Here is an 18,069-nt window from a genome sequence, read left to right on the forward strand (position 1 = left end):
AGGGAAGGGGAGGGGAAGAGAAGGAGAGAGTAAGGCAAGGAGAGAGGGAGGAAGGAAGGAAAGGAAGAAGGGAGGGAGGAAGAAAGATCATCCCTACTTAAGTATCATACAATCTAGACACAATCACTATCCACTCTTCCCCCAGCCTCCAAGATTGCTAATGGTGAGAGAGAGAGACAGAGAGAGAGAAAGAGAGAAAGAGACAGAGACAGAGACAGAGAGAGAGACAGACAGAGACAGACAGACAGAGAGAAGAGACACACAGAGACAGAGACACAGACACACAGAGACAGAGACAGAGACAGAGAGAGGGACAGAGAGACAGAAACAGAGAGAGACAGAGACAGAGAGAGGGACAGAGAAAGGCAGAGAGTGCCCATATAAAAATTCCCTCTGCCTTGAAAAGGTATGAAAGAAATTAATCAGTAGTTCTTTTTTCTTCATGTCTAAGTCCCCCAGCCAGAGAAATGCTCTGATAAAACATCATAGTTGAAAATCTCTGTCACAGGTGCTCCCTTATGGCCCTTCTCCAATATGTTTGAGGACAGTCACATGTTTTACCCATGCAGTGATTATTTCTCTGCCCCTCTGTCTCTGCCTTTGTCTTCCTCTGATTTTCAGCTTTTTATTTTTGATTTCTTCCTTGATATCTACACATATCACCATGTCTTCTCCTATCCTTAACATGCAGGTTTGGGATGGTCCTAGCAATCCCACCCTTTTCTTATTTATTATCTTTATATTATTATTTTTTAAAAGATAGCATAAACAGAAATGCAGCCTGGGCTTATGTGGGCATTCTAATTCTAAGATGGAGACACCCTTTAACATGCCCAGTTTACTTGCTGTGGCGCCAGCTGTGTACCCCACCACATGGCTTGGGGGTAGTCTCCTTTAAAAAGTCCCTTAAAAACTTGATTAAGTTTTTAAAACTAGAGGTCTGAGTCATTCACTCTTTTGGGTTATTTTCTCCACCATGTTTTCTGATGTGTCCAACCTGCATGCTATGAACGAAACCACTGAGAGCAGAAGTGTGCTTCTCCTCCTTCTCTTTTCCTCATTTCTGAGAAATGGGCCTGGGAGCGTTTCTGTTCTGGGCAGGTGCAGGTGCCAGAGGTGATCCTCACGGGACTGGAGTTTGAACTCAGCCCTGGAGACAGTACAACCAGCCAGGCTGGCATGGAAACCCGGGGAAGCCAAAGTGCCTTCAGGCCCATGGGAGTTTTGGACTTAGATCTAGAACTGTGCTCTATGGGAACCAAACTAAACTATGAACCTAATCATCTTCCCCTCCCCAGAGACAGAGAGGGTATTTGCCTCCACTTGTTGGGAGTGTGTTTGCACATTTGCAATTATATTTTTCTGAAGTAAATATTTCTAATTTTTAATCGGATTATTTATGGCTAATAGAAATGGGGTACAGGAACATACCCTGCATACTTGGGGGAGGAATATAATCACCAGGGACTAGAACTAATGGCAGAGAACCTAGACCCTCAAATCTCTTTAATGATACTGTAGAATTCAAAGGGTGGAATGAAATGTAACTTACTTGATTTTCAGGCAATGGGGACCAGGGTAATCTATGTTGCAGAAAGATGAGCAAATTCTTTATTGAAAAATTTTATTTTTTAATAGTATTTTATTTTTTTCAAATGCATTTAAAGATAATTTTCAGCATTCACTTTTATAAAACTTGTGTTCCAAAATTTTCTCTCTCCTCCCTTACCTCTCCCCTCCCTAAGATAGCAAGCAATCTGATATAGGTTAAATATGAGCAATTCTTCTTTTATTATTATCATAGCTTTTTATTGACAAAACATATGCATGGGTAATTTTTCAACATTGACCTTTGCAAAACCTTCTGTTCCAACTTTTTCCCTCCTTCTCCCCATCTCCTCCCCTAGATGGCAGGTAGTCCCATACATATTAAATATGTTAAAGTATATGTTAAATGCAATATATGTGTACATATTTATACAGTTATCTTGCAGCACAAGAAAAATCAGATTTAGAAATAAGATAAAAATAACCTGAGAAGGAAAACAAAAATGCAAGCAAACAATAACAGAAGGAGTGGGAATGCTATGCTGTGGTCCACATTCATTTCCCAAAGTTCTTTCACTGGGTGTAGCTGGTTCTCTTTATTACTGAACAATTGGAACTGATTTGGTTCATCTCATTGTTGAAGAGGGCCAGGTCCATCCGAATTGATCATCATAGAGTATTGTTGGTTCTGCTCATTTCACTCAGGATCAGTTCATGTAAGTCTCCAGGTCTTTCTGAAATCTTTCTGCTGGTCATTTCTTACAGAACAATAATATTCCAAAATGTTCATATACCACAATTTATTCAGCCATTCTCCAACTGATGGGCATCCACTCGGTTTCCAGTTTCTGGCCACTACAAAGAGGGCTGCCACAAACATTCATGCACATACAGATCCCTTTCCCTTCTTTAAGATCTCTTTGGGATATACCCCCAGCAGTAACACTGCTGGGTCAAAGGGTATGCACAGTTTGATAACTTTTTGAGCATAGTTCCAAATTGCTCTCCAGAATGGCTGGATGTGTTCACAATTCCACCAACAATGTATCAGTGTCCCAGTTTTCCCACATCTCCTCCAACATTCCGCATTATCTTTTCCTGTCACTCTAGTCAATCTGACAGGTGTGTAGTGGTATGTCAGAGTTATCTTAATTTGCATTTCTCTGATCAATAATGATTTGGAGCATTTTTTCATATGGCTAGAAATAGTTTCAATTTCTTCGTCTGTGAATTGTCTGTTCATATCCTTTGACCATTTATCAATTGGAGAATGGTTTGATTTCTTACAAATTAGAGTCAATTCTCTATATATTTTAGAAATGAGGCTTTTATCAGAATCTTTGAGTGTAAAAATGTTTTCCCAGTTTAGAGCAATTCTTTTAAATATATTTTCATATTTATCATATTGTATAAGAAAAATAAAAGGAAAAAACACAAAAAAGAGAAAAAAGCAAGCAAACAACAGAAAGTTGAATATACTATGTTTAATCCATATTCAGTTTCCATTGTTCTCTCTAGATGTGAATGCTCTTTCTCTCACATGTCTATTAGAATTGCCTTGAATCACCTTAATGTTGAAAAGAGCCAAGTCGATCACAGTTGATCATCACATAATTTTGCTATTACTGTGTACAGTATTTTTTTTTGGTTCTGCTTGCTTTACTCAGCGTCAATTCATGTAAGTCTCTTTAGGCTTTTCTGAAATCAACCTGCTGATCATTTCTTCTTTTTTTTAAATTAAAGCTTTTAATTTTTAAAACATATGCATGTGTAATTTTTCAATATTAACCCTTGTAAAACCTTGTGTTCCAATTTTCTCCCCCTTCCCCCATCCCTTTCCCTAGATGGCAAATAATCCAATAAATGTTAAATATGGTTATATATATTAAATCCAATATATGCATATATATTTATACAGTTATTATGCTGCACAAGAAAAATCAAATCAAAAAGGAAAAAAATGAGAAAGAAGATAAAATGCAAGCAAACAACAACAAAAAGAATGAGAATGCTATGTTGTAACCTGTAGTTCCCACAGTCCTCTCTCTGGGCGTAGATGGCTCTCTTCATTACAACATCATTGGAACTGATCTGAATTATCTTATTGTTGAAAAGAGCCACGCCCATCAGAATTGATCACTCTATAATCTTACTGTTGCCATGTACAATGATCTCCTGGTTCCGCTCATTTCACTCAGCATCAGTTCATATAAGTCTCTCCAGGCTTCTCTGAAATCGTCCTCATATAGAACAATAATATTCTATAATATTCATATACCATAACTTATTCAGCCATTCCCTAGCTGATGGGCATCCATGAAATTTGCAGTTCCTTGCCATTAAGCAAATGTTTAAGAATCAAAAATAAGTTTCAGAAAATAGGAGGGTACATACAGGTTTAAAGAGAGACAGAAGGGAAGAGAAGAAAGGGGAAGAAATAGAAAATCACTTTCTTGTGGGTCTGTACTTTGGGAGGTGGGTTTCAGTAATATGGCATTTACCATGCCTTGTGCACCATACAACTCTGGCTGTAGAACCAGGCACTAAATCTCACAGCTGATCAGCTTCCCCTTTCCCAGTAGCCAGATTGCAGCTCCGTTACTCAATGCTTTCCTTTCTTATTGCAAATACAAACACACACACACACACACACACACACACACACACACACACACACACACAGTATATTAGTGAATTCTCCACTGACCTGCCATCTTTTAATCTGAGAGAATGAATCTGAATCACATTATATGCCTTCAATTATCTCTGGGTTAGGGTAAATCCCCAAGGGATTGAGGAGGGAAATGCTGATGTGATTTCTTCCAAAATCAACAGGCAGCCATTTCCATTGTCCTAATCTCCTTGACAGCAAGATGGTACTATGTATATATTACATTAGTATATAGTCTCCCTGCTCACCCAAACAGAATGTAGCACAAAAACCTATCCCAGGCTACCATCTTTCTTTTACTTATTCTGCATTTCAGTCAAATTGTCGGAAGAATAATAAGCAGAAACAACAAAAACACCACACATGCAATCACAGACAAATTGAGACAATAAGATATACACAAAAATCAAATTGCATAAGCTGAGAAAGGCAAACACAGAAATGTAGAAAAAAGGAAACTGGATAGGGAGGTTTAAATATTGCAGTGGACCGTGGACATCAGAGTAAATTATTACTGCTGCGTTCTGATAGGTTCTCTAGCACTTCAAAATGATCCTTGCTGTATCAGAAAACATCTTTTCTGTTTTTATTTTCAAACTTCAAAGTTTGTTTTTGAAATAAGAGATTATATTCCAATAGGATTCTAAACTTTTTTCCTCTAGCATGTGAAAGAATGATATGTTTTAGAAGTTATTCTGGATCCATAGCATATCAACCTATTTATCCCAAATGCTCACAAATTTCATCAAAAGCTCTTCAAATTGCCTTATTCTACTGGTCTAGAACACAAATTCTTAAAACTAGCATTTCTTGAATTCTTTTAGGACTTCAATCTTTTTGAAAACTTTAGTCAAATCTTTTTATTTGTTTATTTGTTTGTTTTGGTTAGATGGGGAACTGAAATGTAAAATGGGAGGAAAAATCAATTTGGTTATAATACCATTTAGAAACAATAGGTTAAGTACTATTCTAAGCTCCTCTACTGTTGTTGTTGTTTTTTTTTAAATCAAGTCTTACTTGACTTTGAACATTAGGGATGTAGTAGAGTGAACTATTAAGGTTGTGAATTGTTTCCCAGATTGTAAGTGTATTTGCTTTGTGCTGGATAAAATCAAGGGTCCAAGGTTTGATCCAGCTCTTGGTTCAGAGGTTAATCCCCCTAACCTAATTTGTAAGAAACTCAACAATTACTAGGAAGGAACTCATTCTTAAAGCAAGTGAATCAGAAGATAGTTTTACTATAGGATGCATAAAATTAAAAGATGCTAACAGCACTTATAACTCCATTGAATTTAGCAACTAACTAGCAAGAATAATTAATTAAAATTCCACAAAACTCTTCTGCATCTCACCTCTAGTTGAGCTCTTCTGAGCCTGGTACACTTTGATCATCCACACCTCTCATCAGTCTCTCCCCACACACACTTTCATCACTCCATTTATCATGGCTTCCTCTCTTGCTGGGTGTTACAATGGAAAATAATGGAATTTAAGGGCATAAGGCTTTGAATTTGAGTTCTATCCTTGCCACTCTTGTGCACCTTTCTTAGTCTCAGTCTTCTCCTCTGTGAAATGGTGATGATAACAGTGAATGTCCCAAGATTGTAAAATACTTTTTTTTAATGGTGTAAAGCTCTATAGATTTTATGATTAATGAGCAAACGCTGATGATTCTGGCAAAGCAAAATAAAGTGTTTTGTTTTTTTTCCCTCACCAAACGCTTGGCAATAAGGAAAAAATTTTATTCAGTTGTATGCCTACTTTAACATGAGAATAGTAAAAGGGAAAGAAATATCTGTGAGTACGGGGAGAAATCTCACTGGGTGGAGGCAGAGAGAGATTGGAAAGTCTTTTCAATTAGAAAAATGAAGAAGTGGGAAGGGAGTGGGGGAGCCAGAAGGAAGATTGACAGGTGTGCCAAGACAAATGTCATTTGTGCTTCTTGTTTTCAAATATACTTTAAGAAACTAAACAAAGAAAATTAGTTCAGCAGCCCCTCAGGAAAAGGCCAGTCATTTCCTGAGTAGCTATCAATCCCGGCCAGAAGCTCATTGTTTCCAGTTTCCAGTAATGGCAGCTATTACTTGACTAGTGAGTGCCACTGGCCGCTTGCTATTCACAAAGAGGAAAAACCTTCCAAGGGTGAATCTTAACTTTTCATACTAAGACTTGCTAATCTATTGCCCCTTTTGAAGACAACCTTTCTTACCTGCTCCCCTGGTCGAACTTAGCCTTCAGCGAATGAGCACTCCCAGATTCTAGACTGGGCAACTATTTCTCCAAAACAAGATGTATCTGGCTCTTCTGGGAATGCTTTGGTTCTGTAAGTTTTATTTTTGTTTTAGTCCCAAAAATTTTGTAGGATTTGAAGCTTCTCAGATAGTGACACTTCATCTTTTTTTTTTTTTTCAGGTACAAGACTGAAAGGACAAGAAAACTGTAAGTTGTGGAATTTTCTACCTCTTTCCCTTCTTTTTGTTTTGCCCAGGATCTTGTCTAGGATTATAGATTCAGAGCAAAAGAGAATTTGAAAGTCATGTAGTCTAATCCTCTCATCTCACAGATGAGGGAACTGAGACAGAGGAAAGTCAGACAATTCTCTTTCTGCTATATCACATTGCCTATTTGGGAATTTCATTATTAAAATTGAACTGATTTGGTGCGAATTTTAATTGATGGATAAAATGCCAGAAACTTCCCTTTTGGAAAATCAGAAAGAAATACAAAAGATCCTATTAGCATACAAGTTTAAAAAAAAAATCTTTGCTCAAAATACTTGCATTTAACAACAATGTAGGAAATGTCATGAAAATTCTAATTCCAAGTGGACATCTATTTTGTTCTGGGAAAAAGTGAGCCATTTCATAATCTTTATTTTCTCTTTCTATTGCCAGTCTCACTCCCATTCAGAACACAAAAGGGTTTTTTAAGACACCAGCAGAGTTTAAGTGCTTAATCATTGCTGTGATTTTTTTTTCTTTTTCACAAATAATTGATTGGATTTATGTTCTATCCCAAAACTAAGCAACACAGAATCTTGTGATTAGAGAGAAGGCTTGTATATATGTATATGAGTGTGTGTATGTGTATCTTTGAAGTTTAATTTGTTGATAAAGTAAAAATCATATATTTGGAAATTTGGTTTAGGATAATGAAATATATGGGAAATAAATTTGTTTTAGCATTTTGAAAGTTTGATGTATTTAAATCGTTCTGGGAACAAAGGAGAATTTTATATACATCAGAGTTCAGTTACTCAATGGGGAGGAAATAAAACTCTTGAGGCTCTTGAAAAATGGGTGGAAATATATTGCTGGTAGATTGACCTTTAAGTTCAAATCATTTGAGTGACTTCTAGAGAGACAGACAATGTGGAATAACAAAGATAGCAGTGGAGTTAGAGTTGGGAAGAACTGGATTCAAATTGTCTCAGACAACTATTAGTTATGTGACTGTAGGTAAGTCAATTCATTTCTATGTGCTTCAGGGTCCTCATGTGTAAAATGAAGGAAGTGGACTTCATGATCTTTTAAGTGTCTTCTTGTTCTAGTCCTCTCTTTGTGTGTCTCTGTCTCTGTTTCTCTTTGTCTCTGTCTCTCTGCCTCTGTCTCCATGTCTCTTTGTCTCTGGTCCTCTCTTCTGTATTTTTTTCTTTGTCTCTCTCTGTGTGTCTCTGACTCTAATTCTCTCCTCTGTATCTCTCTGTGTCTCCGTGTTTCTCTCTATGTGTCTCTTTCTATCTCTCTCTTTCTCTATTTTTTTTGTTTCTGTCCCTGTGTCTGTCTGTCTGTCTGTTTCTGTCTGTCTGTCTGTCTCTGTCTGATTGTCTGCTCCCTTTTTTCTGACTCTGGCCCTCTCCTTTGTCTCTGTCTGTCTTTGTCTCTCTCTGTTTCTGTCTCTTTCTCTCTCTGTCTCTTCCTCCCCCTCTGTCTGTCTGTCTCTTCCCCTCCCCGCCTCTGTCTGTCTGTTTTTCTATCTCTGTCTCTCTGTTTCCTTTGTCTCTTTCTATGTATCTCTATCTCTGTGTATCTCTATCTCTGACTCTGACCCTCTCCTCTGTCTTTCTGTTTCTGTTTCTCTATTTCTCTCTGTCTCTCCCTGCCCCCTTTATCTGTCTATCTATCTCTCTGTCTGTCTCTGTTTCCTTTGTCTCTTTCTTTGTATCTCTATCTATCTCTGACTCTGACCCTCTCCTCTCTCTCTATGTCTCTGTGTTTCTCTCTGTCTCTGTCTGTCTCTCTATCTCTCCCTTCTCTCCCTTTTTCTGTCTTTGTTTGTTTCCTCTGTCTCTGTCTCTATGTCTCTCCCTTCTCCCTCTGTCTGTCTGTCTGTCTGTCTCTCTATCTCTCTGTTTTCTCTGTCTCTTGTCTGTATCTCACTTTGACTCTGGCCCTCTTCTCTGTCTTTCTTTGTCTCCCTGTCTCTCTGTCTCTGTCTGTCTCTGTATCTGTCTCTGTGTTCTCTCTTTGTCTCCTTGTTTCTCTATCTCTCTCCCCTTCCTCCCCCCATCCCTGTATTTATATCATCTTTCCTTCAGAATATAAGCTCCATAGAGGCAGGGATTATTTGAATGTTATCCTTCCTTCCTCAGTGTTTACCACAGTGTCTGACACATAGAAGATACTCAATAAATGCTTGTTAATTGATGAGGGCAGAAAGTCTTTTGGAAAATTGAAATTCTATCATTTTACGTGGTCTTGGTAAATTTGGCAAGAATTCCCAGGATTTGAGGGCCTCGTGGTTTTTGATTCTATTTTGCTTTTTATTTAAGTAGCAATGCACATTTAGAGCATTAGGTGGAGCCTGAATAAAGAGCCAGGCCTGGAGTCAGGAACTCTGAGTTTAAATCTGGCCTCAGACACTTACTTGCTACGTCACTTCACCTGTCTGCCTCGATTTCCTCATCTGCAAAATGAACCAGAGAAATGGCAAACTATTCCAGTGTCTCTGCCACCCTCCTTCCCTGCCCCCCCAAAAGGTCCCAAACATTAACAGTAACATCAGTGCCCATTTAGCCCTTCTCTCTTGGCCTGTTTCCTCCTTGGTAAAATGAAGTGATAGCACTAGGTGCTCTCTTCAGCCTCTTCCAGGTGTGATATCCTACAGTGACTGCCGTCCACATCAGGAGGACTTTGGTTGTTAGCTGGGAACGGTGGAGGATTCCCCTTCCCCCTGAAGGAGGAGAGAGAAAGAGCCACGTGGTGGGATGCACTGATTTCATCTCTGACTCACCTTAAATGAGCCAGTGAGTTGAGGGGCAGACACAATGGTCGTGCAGCTGAGGGAAACTAATTGTCTCCCATGGCGAGTGACAAACATGATTTCAGTCTTAAAAGATTCAGCTCTAAACCAACAGAACTGACCAGCTGTGTATGGGAATGACTGATTGCGTGGGATCTCATTTAAGTCCAGAAAGTTGGATGGGGATGTAGCTATCAAAGAACAGTAGAGAATGGGAGAGCTAGGGATCTGTCCCTGGTTGCTGTTATACCAGCACACTGGCTGTCTTATTGTCAAGCAGCCCAGAGCAGTAAGACCCAGGAAGAGAGGAAGACCTTTATTATAGCTTGTGGCACCCATGTTTGTGTAGATGGAGCTGGTTCTTAAAGAAAGCCTGGGCCTTGGCTGCTGGTCTTCTCTGATCATAGGTCGCAGCATTCTATTAGGCACAGACCTTGCCTTTTCCATGAGAGGGGAGAAGAGCAGTAATCAGGAAACCACTGAATCCCAGAATTGTGATAGTTCATTCAATACTTATCTAAATTGTGAATCTCATCAAATTAATCTACAAATGGTCCCTCTAGACTCGAAGCCTTCTAGTGATAAGGAACTTAGGGTAGTCCATTCCATTTTTAAAAATGGAACTCTCTAATTATTAGGAACATTTCTTTTATACAGAAGTCCCAAAGCTCTGTTCAGTTTTAAGCTTTAATTACTTATTGTTGTGCAGTCACTTTTTCAGTTGTGCTCTACTCTTTGTGACCCTGTTTAGGGTTTTCTTGGCAGAGATATTGGAGTAGTTTGCCATTTCCCTTCTTCAGCTAATTTTACAAAATTGAGGCAAACTTTGCACAGGGTCACATAGCTAATAAGTGCGTGGGACCAGATTTGAACTTAGAAAGAGTATCTTCCTGACTTCAGGCTCTGTACTCTTGCTTTGCCCTTTAACAGCTTAAGAGTATTAAATTAATAATTATTTTAAATACATACAAAAAATAGTTTTCAACTTTCACCTTTGCAAAATCTTGTTCCCTTTTTTCTCCTTTCCTCTCCTTCTTCCTCCTTTAGACAGCAAGAAAGCCAATATAGGTTAAACATAAGCAATTTTTAAAAAAAATTTTAAATAATTTTTTATTGATAGAACACATGCCAGGGTAATTTTTTACAGCATTATCCCTTGCATTCACTTCTGTTCCGATTTTTCCCCTCCCTCCCTCCACCCCTTCCCCCAGATGGCAAGAGTCCTTTACATGTTGAATGGGTTGCAGTATATCCTAGATACAATATATGTGTGCAGAACCGAACAGTTTTCTTGTTGCACAGGAAGAATTGGATTCAGAAGGTATAAATAACCCGGGAAGAAAAACAAAAATGCAAGCAGTTTATATTCATTTCCCAGTGTTCTTTCTCTGGGTGTAGCTGCTTCTGTCCATCTTTGATCAATTAAAGCTCTCTTTATCGAAGAAGTCCACTTCCATCAGAATACATCCTCAAACAGTATTGTTGTTGAGGTATATAATGATCTCCTCGTTCTGCTCATTTCACTCAGCATCAGTTCATGTAAGTCTTGCCAGTACTCTCTGTATTCATCCTGCTGGTCATTCCTTACAGAACAATAATATTCCATAACTTTCATATGCCACAATTTACTCAACCATTCTCCAATTGATGGGCATCCTTTTATTTTCCAGCTTCTAGCCACTACAAACAGGGCTGCCACAAACATTTTGGCACATACAGGTCCCTTTCCTTTCTTTAGTATCTCTTTGGGATATAAGCCCAGTAGAAACACTGGTGGATCAAAGGGTATGCACAGTTTGATACCTTTGTGAGCATAGTTCCAAATTGCTCTCCAGAATGGCTGGATGTGTTCACAATTCCACCAACAATGTATCAGTGTCCCTGTTTTCCCACATCCCCTCCAACATTCCCCATTATCTTTCCCTGTCATTCTAGTCAATCTGACAGGTGTGTAGTGGTATCTCAGAGTTGTCTTAATTTGCATTTCTCTGATTAATAATGATTTGGAGCATATTTTCATATGTCTATAAATAGTTTTAATTTCTTCATCTGAGAATTGTCTGTTCATATCCTTTGACCATTTATCAATTGGAGAATGGTTTGATTTCTTATAGATTAGAGTCAATTCTCTATATATTTTGGAAATGAGGCCTTTATCAGAACCTTTGATTGTAAAAATGTTTTCCCAGTTTATAAACATAAGCAATTTTGCTAAACATATTTCTATATTCATTATCTTGCACAAGAAAAATCAGATCAAAAAGAAAAAAAAAACTTTGAGAAAGGGGGAAAAAAACCAAGCAAACAAACAAAAACAAAAAGAGGAAAATACTATGTTTAAGGCACCTTCCAGTCTTTCTGAATGTGGTTGGCTCTTTCTATCACAAGTCTATTGGAATTGCCTTGAATCACCTCATTGTTGAAAAAAGTCAAGTCCATCACAATTGATCATCACAATATCTTGTTGTTACTTTGCATACTGTACTCTTGGTTCTATGCACTTCACCTAGCATCAGCTTATGTAAATCCTAGGCTTTTCTGAAATCATTTTGCTCATCATTTCTTATAGAACAAAATTAAATTAAGAATTATTAAAACTTTAAAATGCAGTAAGATTCCATTTTACTCTTCTATAACTTTTTCCTGCTGTTTTCAGTTGTGTATCTGGGATCAAGCAGAAGAAATCTCTCTCTCACATCCTAAAAACTATCATATACCTTCTTCAACTTTTCTTCTCGAATTAATCCTCCCCTCCATCATCCCTACTACTTCCCATTCTTCTTTCAAAGGCAAAAGACTTTTAAGCATTTAAATACTAGATGAAAACTAGGTAGGTAACTCAGAGGATGATAGAATCAATAAGACTGAAGTTAAAATTTAACCTCTGACACTTAGTAGCAATGTGATCCTAGGCAAGTTAGTTAAACTCTGCCAACCTCAATTTTCTTATCTATAAAATGAGGATAATAATAGCACCTATCTTCTAGGATCCTTGTGAAAATAAAATGGAATAATCTTTGGTTTTTAAAATATTTATTTATTTATCTATCTACCTATTTATTTAATGCTTTTTCCAGTTACATTATAATAATTTTTACATTGTTTAAAAAAGTTTTGAGTTCCAGATTCTCTCCCTTATCCTCAACCTCAGCCTCTTTAAGAAATAACATATGGAGTTATGTAAAACATTTCTCTAAAAGTCATGTTGGAAAAGAAAACATAGATCTCCTACCCTAATAAAAAAAATCTTCAAGAAAAATAGCTTTAAAAAGAGAGAGAGAGAATGAGAGAAAAAGAATGAGAGAGAGAGAAAGAGAGAGAGACACACACACACAGAAAGACAGACAGACAGATAGACAGAGACAGAGAGAGAAAGAGAGAATGATTCAATCTGTATTCAGATACAATCAGTTTATTCTCTGGGTATGGGTAGGATTTTTCATCATTAAGTCCTTGAGAATAGTTGTGGATTTCCTAAGAATAGCAAAGGCATTTACATCCCGGAACACTGCTATTATTTTATACATAGTACATTTCACTTTGCTTGAGTACATGGAGGACTTTCCAGATTTTTCTCTTTTTTTTCCCCAAGAGCTTTTCTGCTTATCACAATGAGATATTTGAAAAGTACTTTGTAGACCTTAAAGCATTCTATAAATGCTAGCCGTTATTCTTATGATAAAATTGTATCTTGTCCTGGTCCTTCTGACTTCCTCATCCCGCTCCATCCCCATCCAGTCAGTACAGTAAGTTTATAAGTTGGTTGGTTGTGGTTCTTTGTGCTTGAAGACCAGAATGACATCATTAACATCAGGATCAAGGTACAGTGTGTCCCACTGTGACTGATCAGACCAATACAAGCTGAGAAGCTTGGGCACCCATAGTCCATATGATATCTCTAAATTTGTGCATCTCATGTTTCTTTTGAACTACTGCAATTGTGCTTTGTTCACAGAGTACAGTACTTTCTTTCATGTTGGGTGGTCTGTGACATTGCCTTCCGTGTCTTAGAATCAACTCCTAAGTTCTGTAGAAAGACTTCAAGAGTGTCACGTTATTATTCCATGTGTGAGTTCTCTGCAAAATAATAGTTTTTTAGGCAAACATATGTTTGGCATTTGAACAACATAGATCATTGGAGTTGTGCTTTCTGCATTAGAATTTGAATGCTTGGTAATTCAGCTTGAGAATTAAGTTCCAGTACTTTTTAATGAGTAGCTAGTATATGATAGCAATAGCAGAAAGTAATATTGTAAAGGGGAACCTAGAAGTCTTAAAGACCAAGGGAACATAATTTGCAAATTGTATAATCTATTAACCAAAATCACATTCTAGTAAATATGTGCTGAATTAGGAGAAATTATCTAGGTTTTACTATCAGGGACTTTTAATCCTCCGATGTCTAAATTTCAGTTAAGTTCCAGTAATACATCGAATGATATGGATAATTTGAGATGATATGCAAAGTTTTCCTGGCAACTTTGAGATGATTTAGACATGTTAATGAACTAACTCCAAGAATCATCCCTTAAAAAAACCCTATGAAAATGAGACCCCAAATTTTTGAAAACTCTTCCATCTCCTAAAGATCCATGCTGCCATGATCCATGCATGCCATGGTTACATGAGAGACTATCTCTGCCAATTCCTTTCTCCATTTTCTTCCCCATGCTACCTTCCTTCTTTCACAACCATATCTCTATTCCCACACCATCTACTTCTGTATCCCTTTTCACTGTTTGTCTCTGTACTCTCTGTGCCTTATTAAAGTATATTTGCAGCCTCATTCCTTGCTGCAATCCTAGTTTTTCAAGGGAAATACTCAAAGAACTGGTTATACCTACCCCATATCATAATTTCATCAGTAATTAATCAATTTATTATGATTATTTATGATGTCTCCTTTAAATCTTTTTTCAGGTCATTACCTCCCAATTCTTTCAAGGAGAAAAGTTTTTTAGCTACTTTCCAGAATATCTAACTGTTCTTCAGAACTTTGCATTTTCTACTTGTACCCCAATAGTCCAATAGGCACTTCTCTTGCCAGCTTTTCCAAAAAGACAAATAAAAATACACTTAATTTACATATTTGTGTCTGAAAAATAAGATCTACCAGGAAGGGCAGTGAAAAGTGGACTAGGTTGGAGGTCTGGGTTTGAATGTCCACTCTGCTCTATCAGTTGTGAGAGCTTGGCCTTCATTTCTTTGGGTGATGACTTCCTAAGGGTGACATCTGTGAACCTTAGCAAGACAGGGAGTTCTTGTTGTCTGGTCAAAGAATTCAGTAATAACAATACTGCCATCCTCCATGGTCCAGTAGCTCTTTGTTCCTTGCACAAAACTCTGCATCACCCCGCTTGGAGTGCTTTGTTGGCTGTCCCCCATGCTTGGTATTCTTTCTCTCTCCATCTCTGCTTCATGACTTTTTTGGCTTCAAGTCCCAGCCAAAACATCTGCTTTGCAAAAAATTTTCATTGCCTCCCTTGATGCTAATGCTAACTCTCTGTTGGATATCTGCAGTTTAACCTGTTTTTTTATATACATAGTTGTTTGCATGTTTTCTTCCCCTGTTAGATTATTAACATTTTGAGGGGAGGGAATTTTTTTTTGCATTTCTTTGTATCCTCAGTACTTAACACAGTACTGGGCATATAGTAGATGCTTAATGAATTATTTTTGATTGATTGAATAAGTTAATGTAAGTATTGGGTGCTCACCCAGGATGAAAACCAGCTGGTTTACTCCAGTATTCAGTCTAAATCAATTTAACTAAGCAGGTACTCATAGAACCCATAGCATGGGCTCTGATTCATAGAGGATACAAAACAAATCTAAGAAATTGTTCATGAATCAAAGTTAACTCTCTAATGTTTCACAAAGCTTCCTGAGTTCATCCACAGCTGGTAGGGGGACCAGGTAGTAGAATCCTTATTCTGGGGGGAAGGAACTAAGAACAGAGGTCACACTTCAGCCAAAGAAACATGAGAACACAGGGAGCTTCCATTATAGATCAGAACCAGGATTGTTTGCCAGCAGTGACTGCAAAGGATATAAGACATTAAAGACGAAGGTCATCTTCCTCCAAACTACCTTTAGGTTGACTTATATGCCAGTGAATCTTACCAAGTCATTCAAATTTTGTTTTGGAATCTATTTTTTTCTGCCTTATCTTCCTTTTGAGTCTCTATCTGATGAATTCTATAAGTTGGTTATCTGTTGTGTGAAATTCTCTGGATACTTCAGAAACATCTCAAGCTCAATATGTCTAAAATAGAATGCATTATCTATCCCTCTCCCAAACACATCCTATTCCAAACTCCCCTATTTCTAGCAAAGGTATTGCTATTCAGTTCCCCAGATTTCTAACTGTGGAGTTATCCCCAGCTCTTCACTTTCCTTTTCCTCATATATCCAATCATTTGCCACATCTTGATGTTTGTTTCCCACTTCTTCTCTTACTCACAAAGCTGTGACTGCTTTAGTTCAGACCAACATCACATCTCATCAGATTAGAGAATTCCTGGGGTAGCTAGGTAGTGCAGTGGGTAGAGTACCAGCCCTGAAATCAGGAGGACCTGAGTTTGAATCTAGTCTCAGACACTTAACACTTTCTAGCTGTATGACCCTGGGCAAGTCACTTAACCCCAATTGCCTCAGAAAAAAAAAATTAGAGAATTCCTCTTTTCTTTCAAGATGTAAGTTAAACCCAGCCTTATGCATGGAGCCTTACCTGGTCTCTGTTGCCTCTTTCCCGCTGTTAGTGTCCTTTCCCCCTAACTATTTTGTATATAACTTTTTAGTATTTATTCTCTTTTTCTTTATTTTGTATATATTTCTATATACATTCTCTTAACAACTGCCTCCCCCCAGCTCTGATCTCCAGTTTTGGAACAGAATCAAATCATGGTCATTGTTCCTGGATGTGCTGTGTCAGTCTACTTCCCTATAGTCCTACATACTATCTCTGTAATTTTTTAGGCCACAGTGTCCTTCCTCAGCCTCTCCTTCTATGGATATTATCTTCCCTATTTGAATGCCAGTTTCAGGGACTTTCTTTTCTTTGGGATTTGTATCCCTAGTGCGTATTACAATGCTTTGCCTTATTTGATAAATGATTTATCATTCACCCATTCATATGTGTGTTTATTATTAAATGTAAGTTTCTTTAAAAAAAGATTATTACTTTGTATTCTTATCCTCAACTCCTAGCAAAGTGCCTTAGAACTTCATAGACTAGTTGGCCAGCCAAATCCTGTCCAGTGCCTACTTTTATATACCTATCATTTCAACTAAATGATTTTTACATTTTTACGGTAGGCTCTTTTCAAAAGTAGACCTGGCAAGATTTGACTCTTGGTTGTAATTTATCTGTAGTAGATGCTTAATAAAAGCTTTTTTTATTTATTTATTCTACGCTTACTTTATTTAAGTTTCATAGGGGACTTATTTATTCAAATATACTGGAATTTAGGAAACATATCAATTGATCAGCCAAGAAGCATTTACTTATTATGTGCCCGTAACCAGGTATACAAAGACAAAGTGTCCCTGATCTCAATGTGCTTACATATATAGAAAGATATAAAATAGAGGCACAGGAAAAACTTCATGTAGAAGGTGGTATTGCATCTGAATCTTGGAGGAAACTAAGGCATCCTAAAAGACTAATATGACAAGGGACTATACTCCTGACATGAAGGACATTTGAGAAATGAACCATCATATATGAAAAATAGTAGGAAAGATAGTCTGTCTGGATCATAGAGTGCGTGAAGAAGAACAATATGTGTAACATGCTTTGGGAGATACAGCAGTCCTCCCCATCTCTATTCTCCTAGACAATAAAGTTTTCCCCAAATATCTATGTCCATACCTTGCAAGTTTGAGATTGCTAAATCTTGGAAAAGCAGGTTACATTTGCAATAAAACTAGAAAGGAGGTTAGTTGTCAAGTTGTGAAGGTGTTTGAATGCTAAATAAAGGAATTTATATTTGAACAAGTATATATAAAATCCATTGCCTTGCATCTAGGAAGACCTGAACTCAAGTACTACCTCTGACAAACTGGACATATATAACTCTAGGCAAGTCACTTAATCTCAGAGTGCTTTAGACAGCTTTCAAGAATCTCTTAAGATTATAAATTGTAGCAGACATGCTGACTCTTCTGGGTGGAAATTCCTCTGTGTAAACAGTTTGTACCAGTGAAATCACATGTTTGGTTCCTCTACCCTATCTCTAATTCTAGGAATTAGAAGGAATCAATGGAATTGGTTGTTTTTTTTTTAAACTTAAACAGAAAATGAAATTTAAAAAAAACACATTATCATGTGAACATCAGAACATATGAGAGGATTCAAAATATGTAACAATAAATTTCCATTTCAAGAAAGCAAATATAATAATAAAACACATTGTTTTCATAAGCATCTTTGCTTCCTTGTAGATTTTTTTTGTTCTCGCCTGTATACTTTTTACTTTATTCTTTTTTTTTCCTCTTTTATTTTCTTTCTGCCTCCCCCAAGCAGGCTATAGTCAAGCACATATATATTTATGTTTACATATACACACATATAAAAATCACATACATATGTATACTTACATACATAC

At 37.3% G+C, this 18,069-nt stretch overlaps 1 protein-coding gene across 4 annotated transcripts in view; it reads left to right on the forward strand.

The window, feature by feature from the left end:
- Positions 1–6,242: 6,242 nt before the first annotated feature.
- The window catches only part of PECAM1 (platelet and endothelial cell adhesion molecule 1), a 101,737-nt gene continuing 89,910 nt past the window's right edge, over positions 6,243–18,069 (forward strand). The window contains exons 1-2 of one of the 4 annotated variants that reach the window (XM_051995292.1): positions 6,243–6,542; positions 6,632–6,658. In XM_051995292.1, coding sequence (XP_051851252.1) covers positions 6,509–6,542; positions 6,632–6,658 — 61 coding nt within the window. In that variant the 5' untranslated portion in view covers positions 6,243–6,508. The remainder of the gene's footprint in view (positions 6,543–6,631; positions 6,659–18,069) is intronic. The other 3 variants (XM_051995294.1, XM_051995293.1, XM_051995291.1) reach the window with 3 other exon arrangements.

Source organism: Antechinus flavipes, chromosome 4 (genome assembly GCF_016432865.1).
Source record: "Antechinus flavipes isolate AdamAnt ecotype Samford, QLD, Australia chromosome 4, AdamAnt_v2, whole genome shotgun sequence".
NCBI lineage: Eukaryota > Metazoa > Chordata > Mammalia > Dasyuromorphia > Dasyuridae > Antechinus > Antechinus flavipes.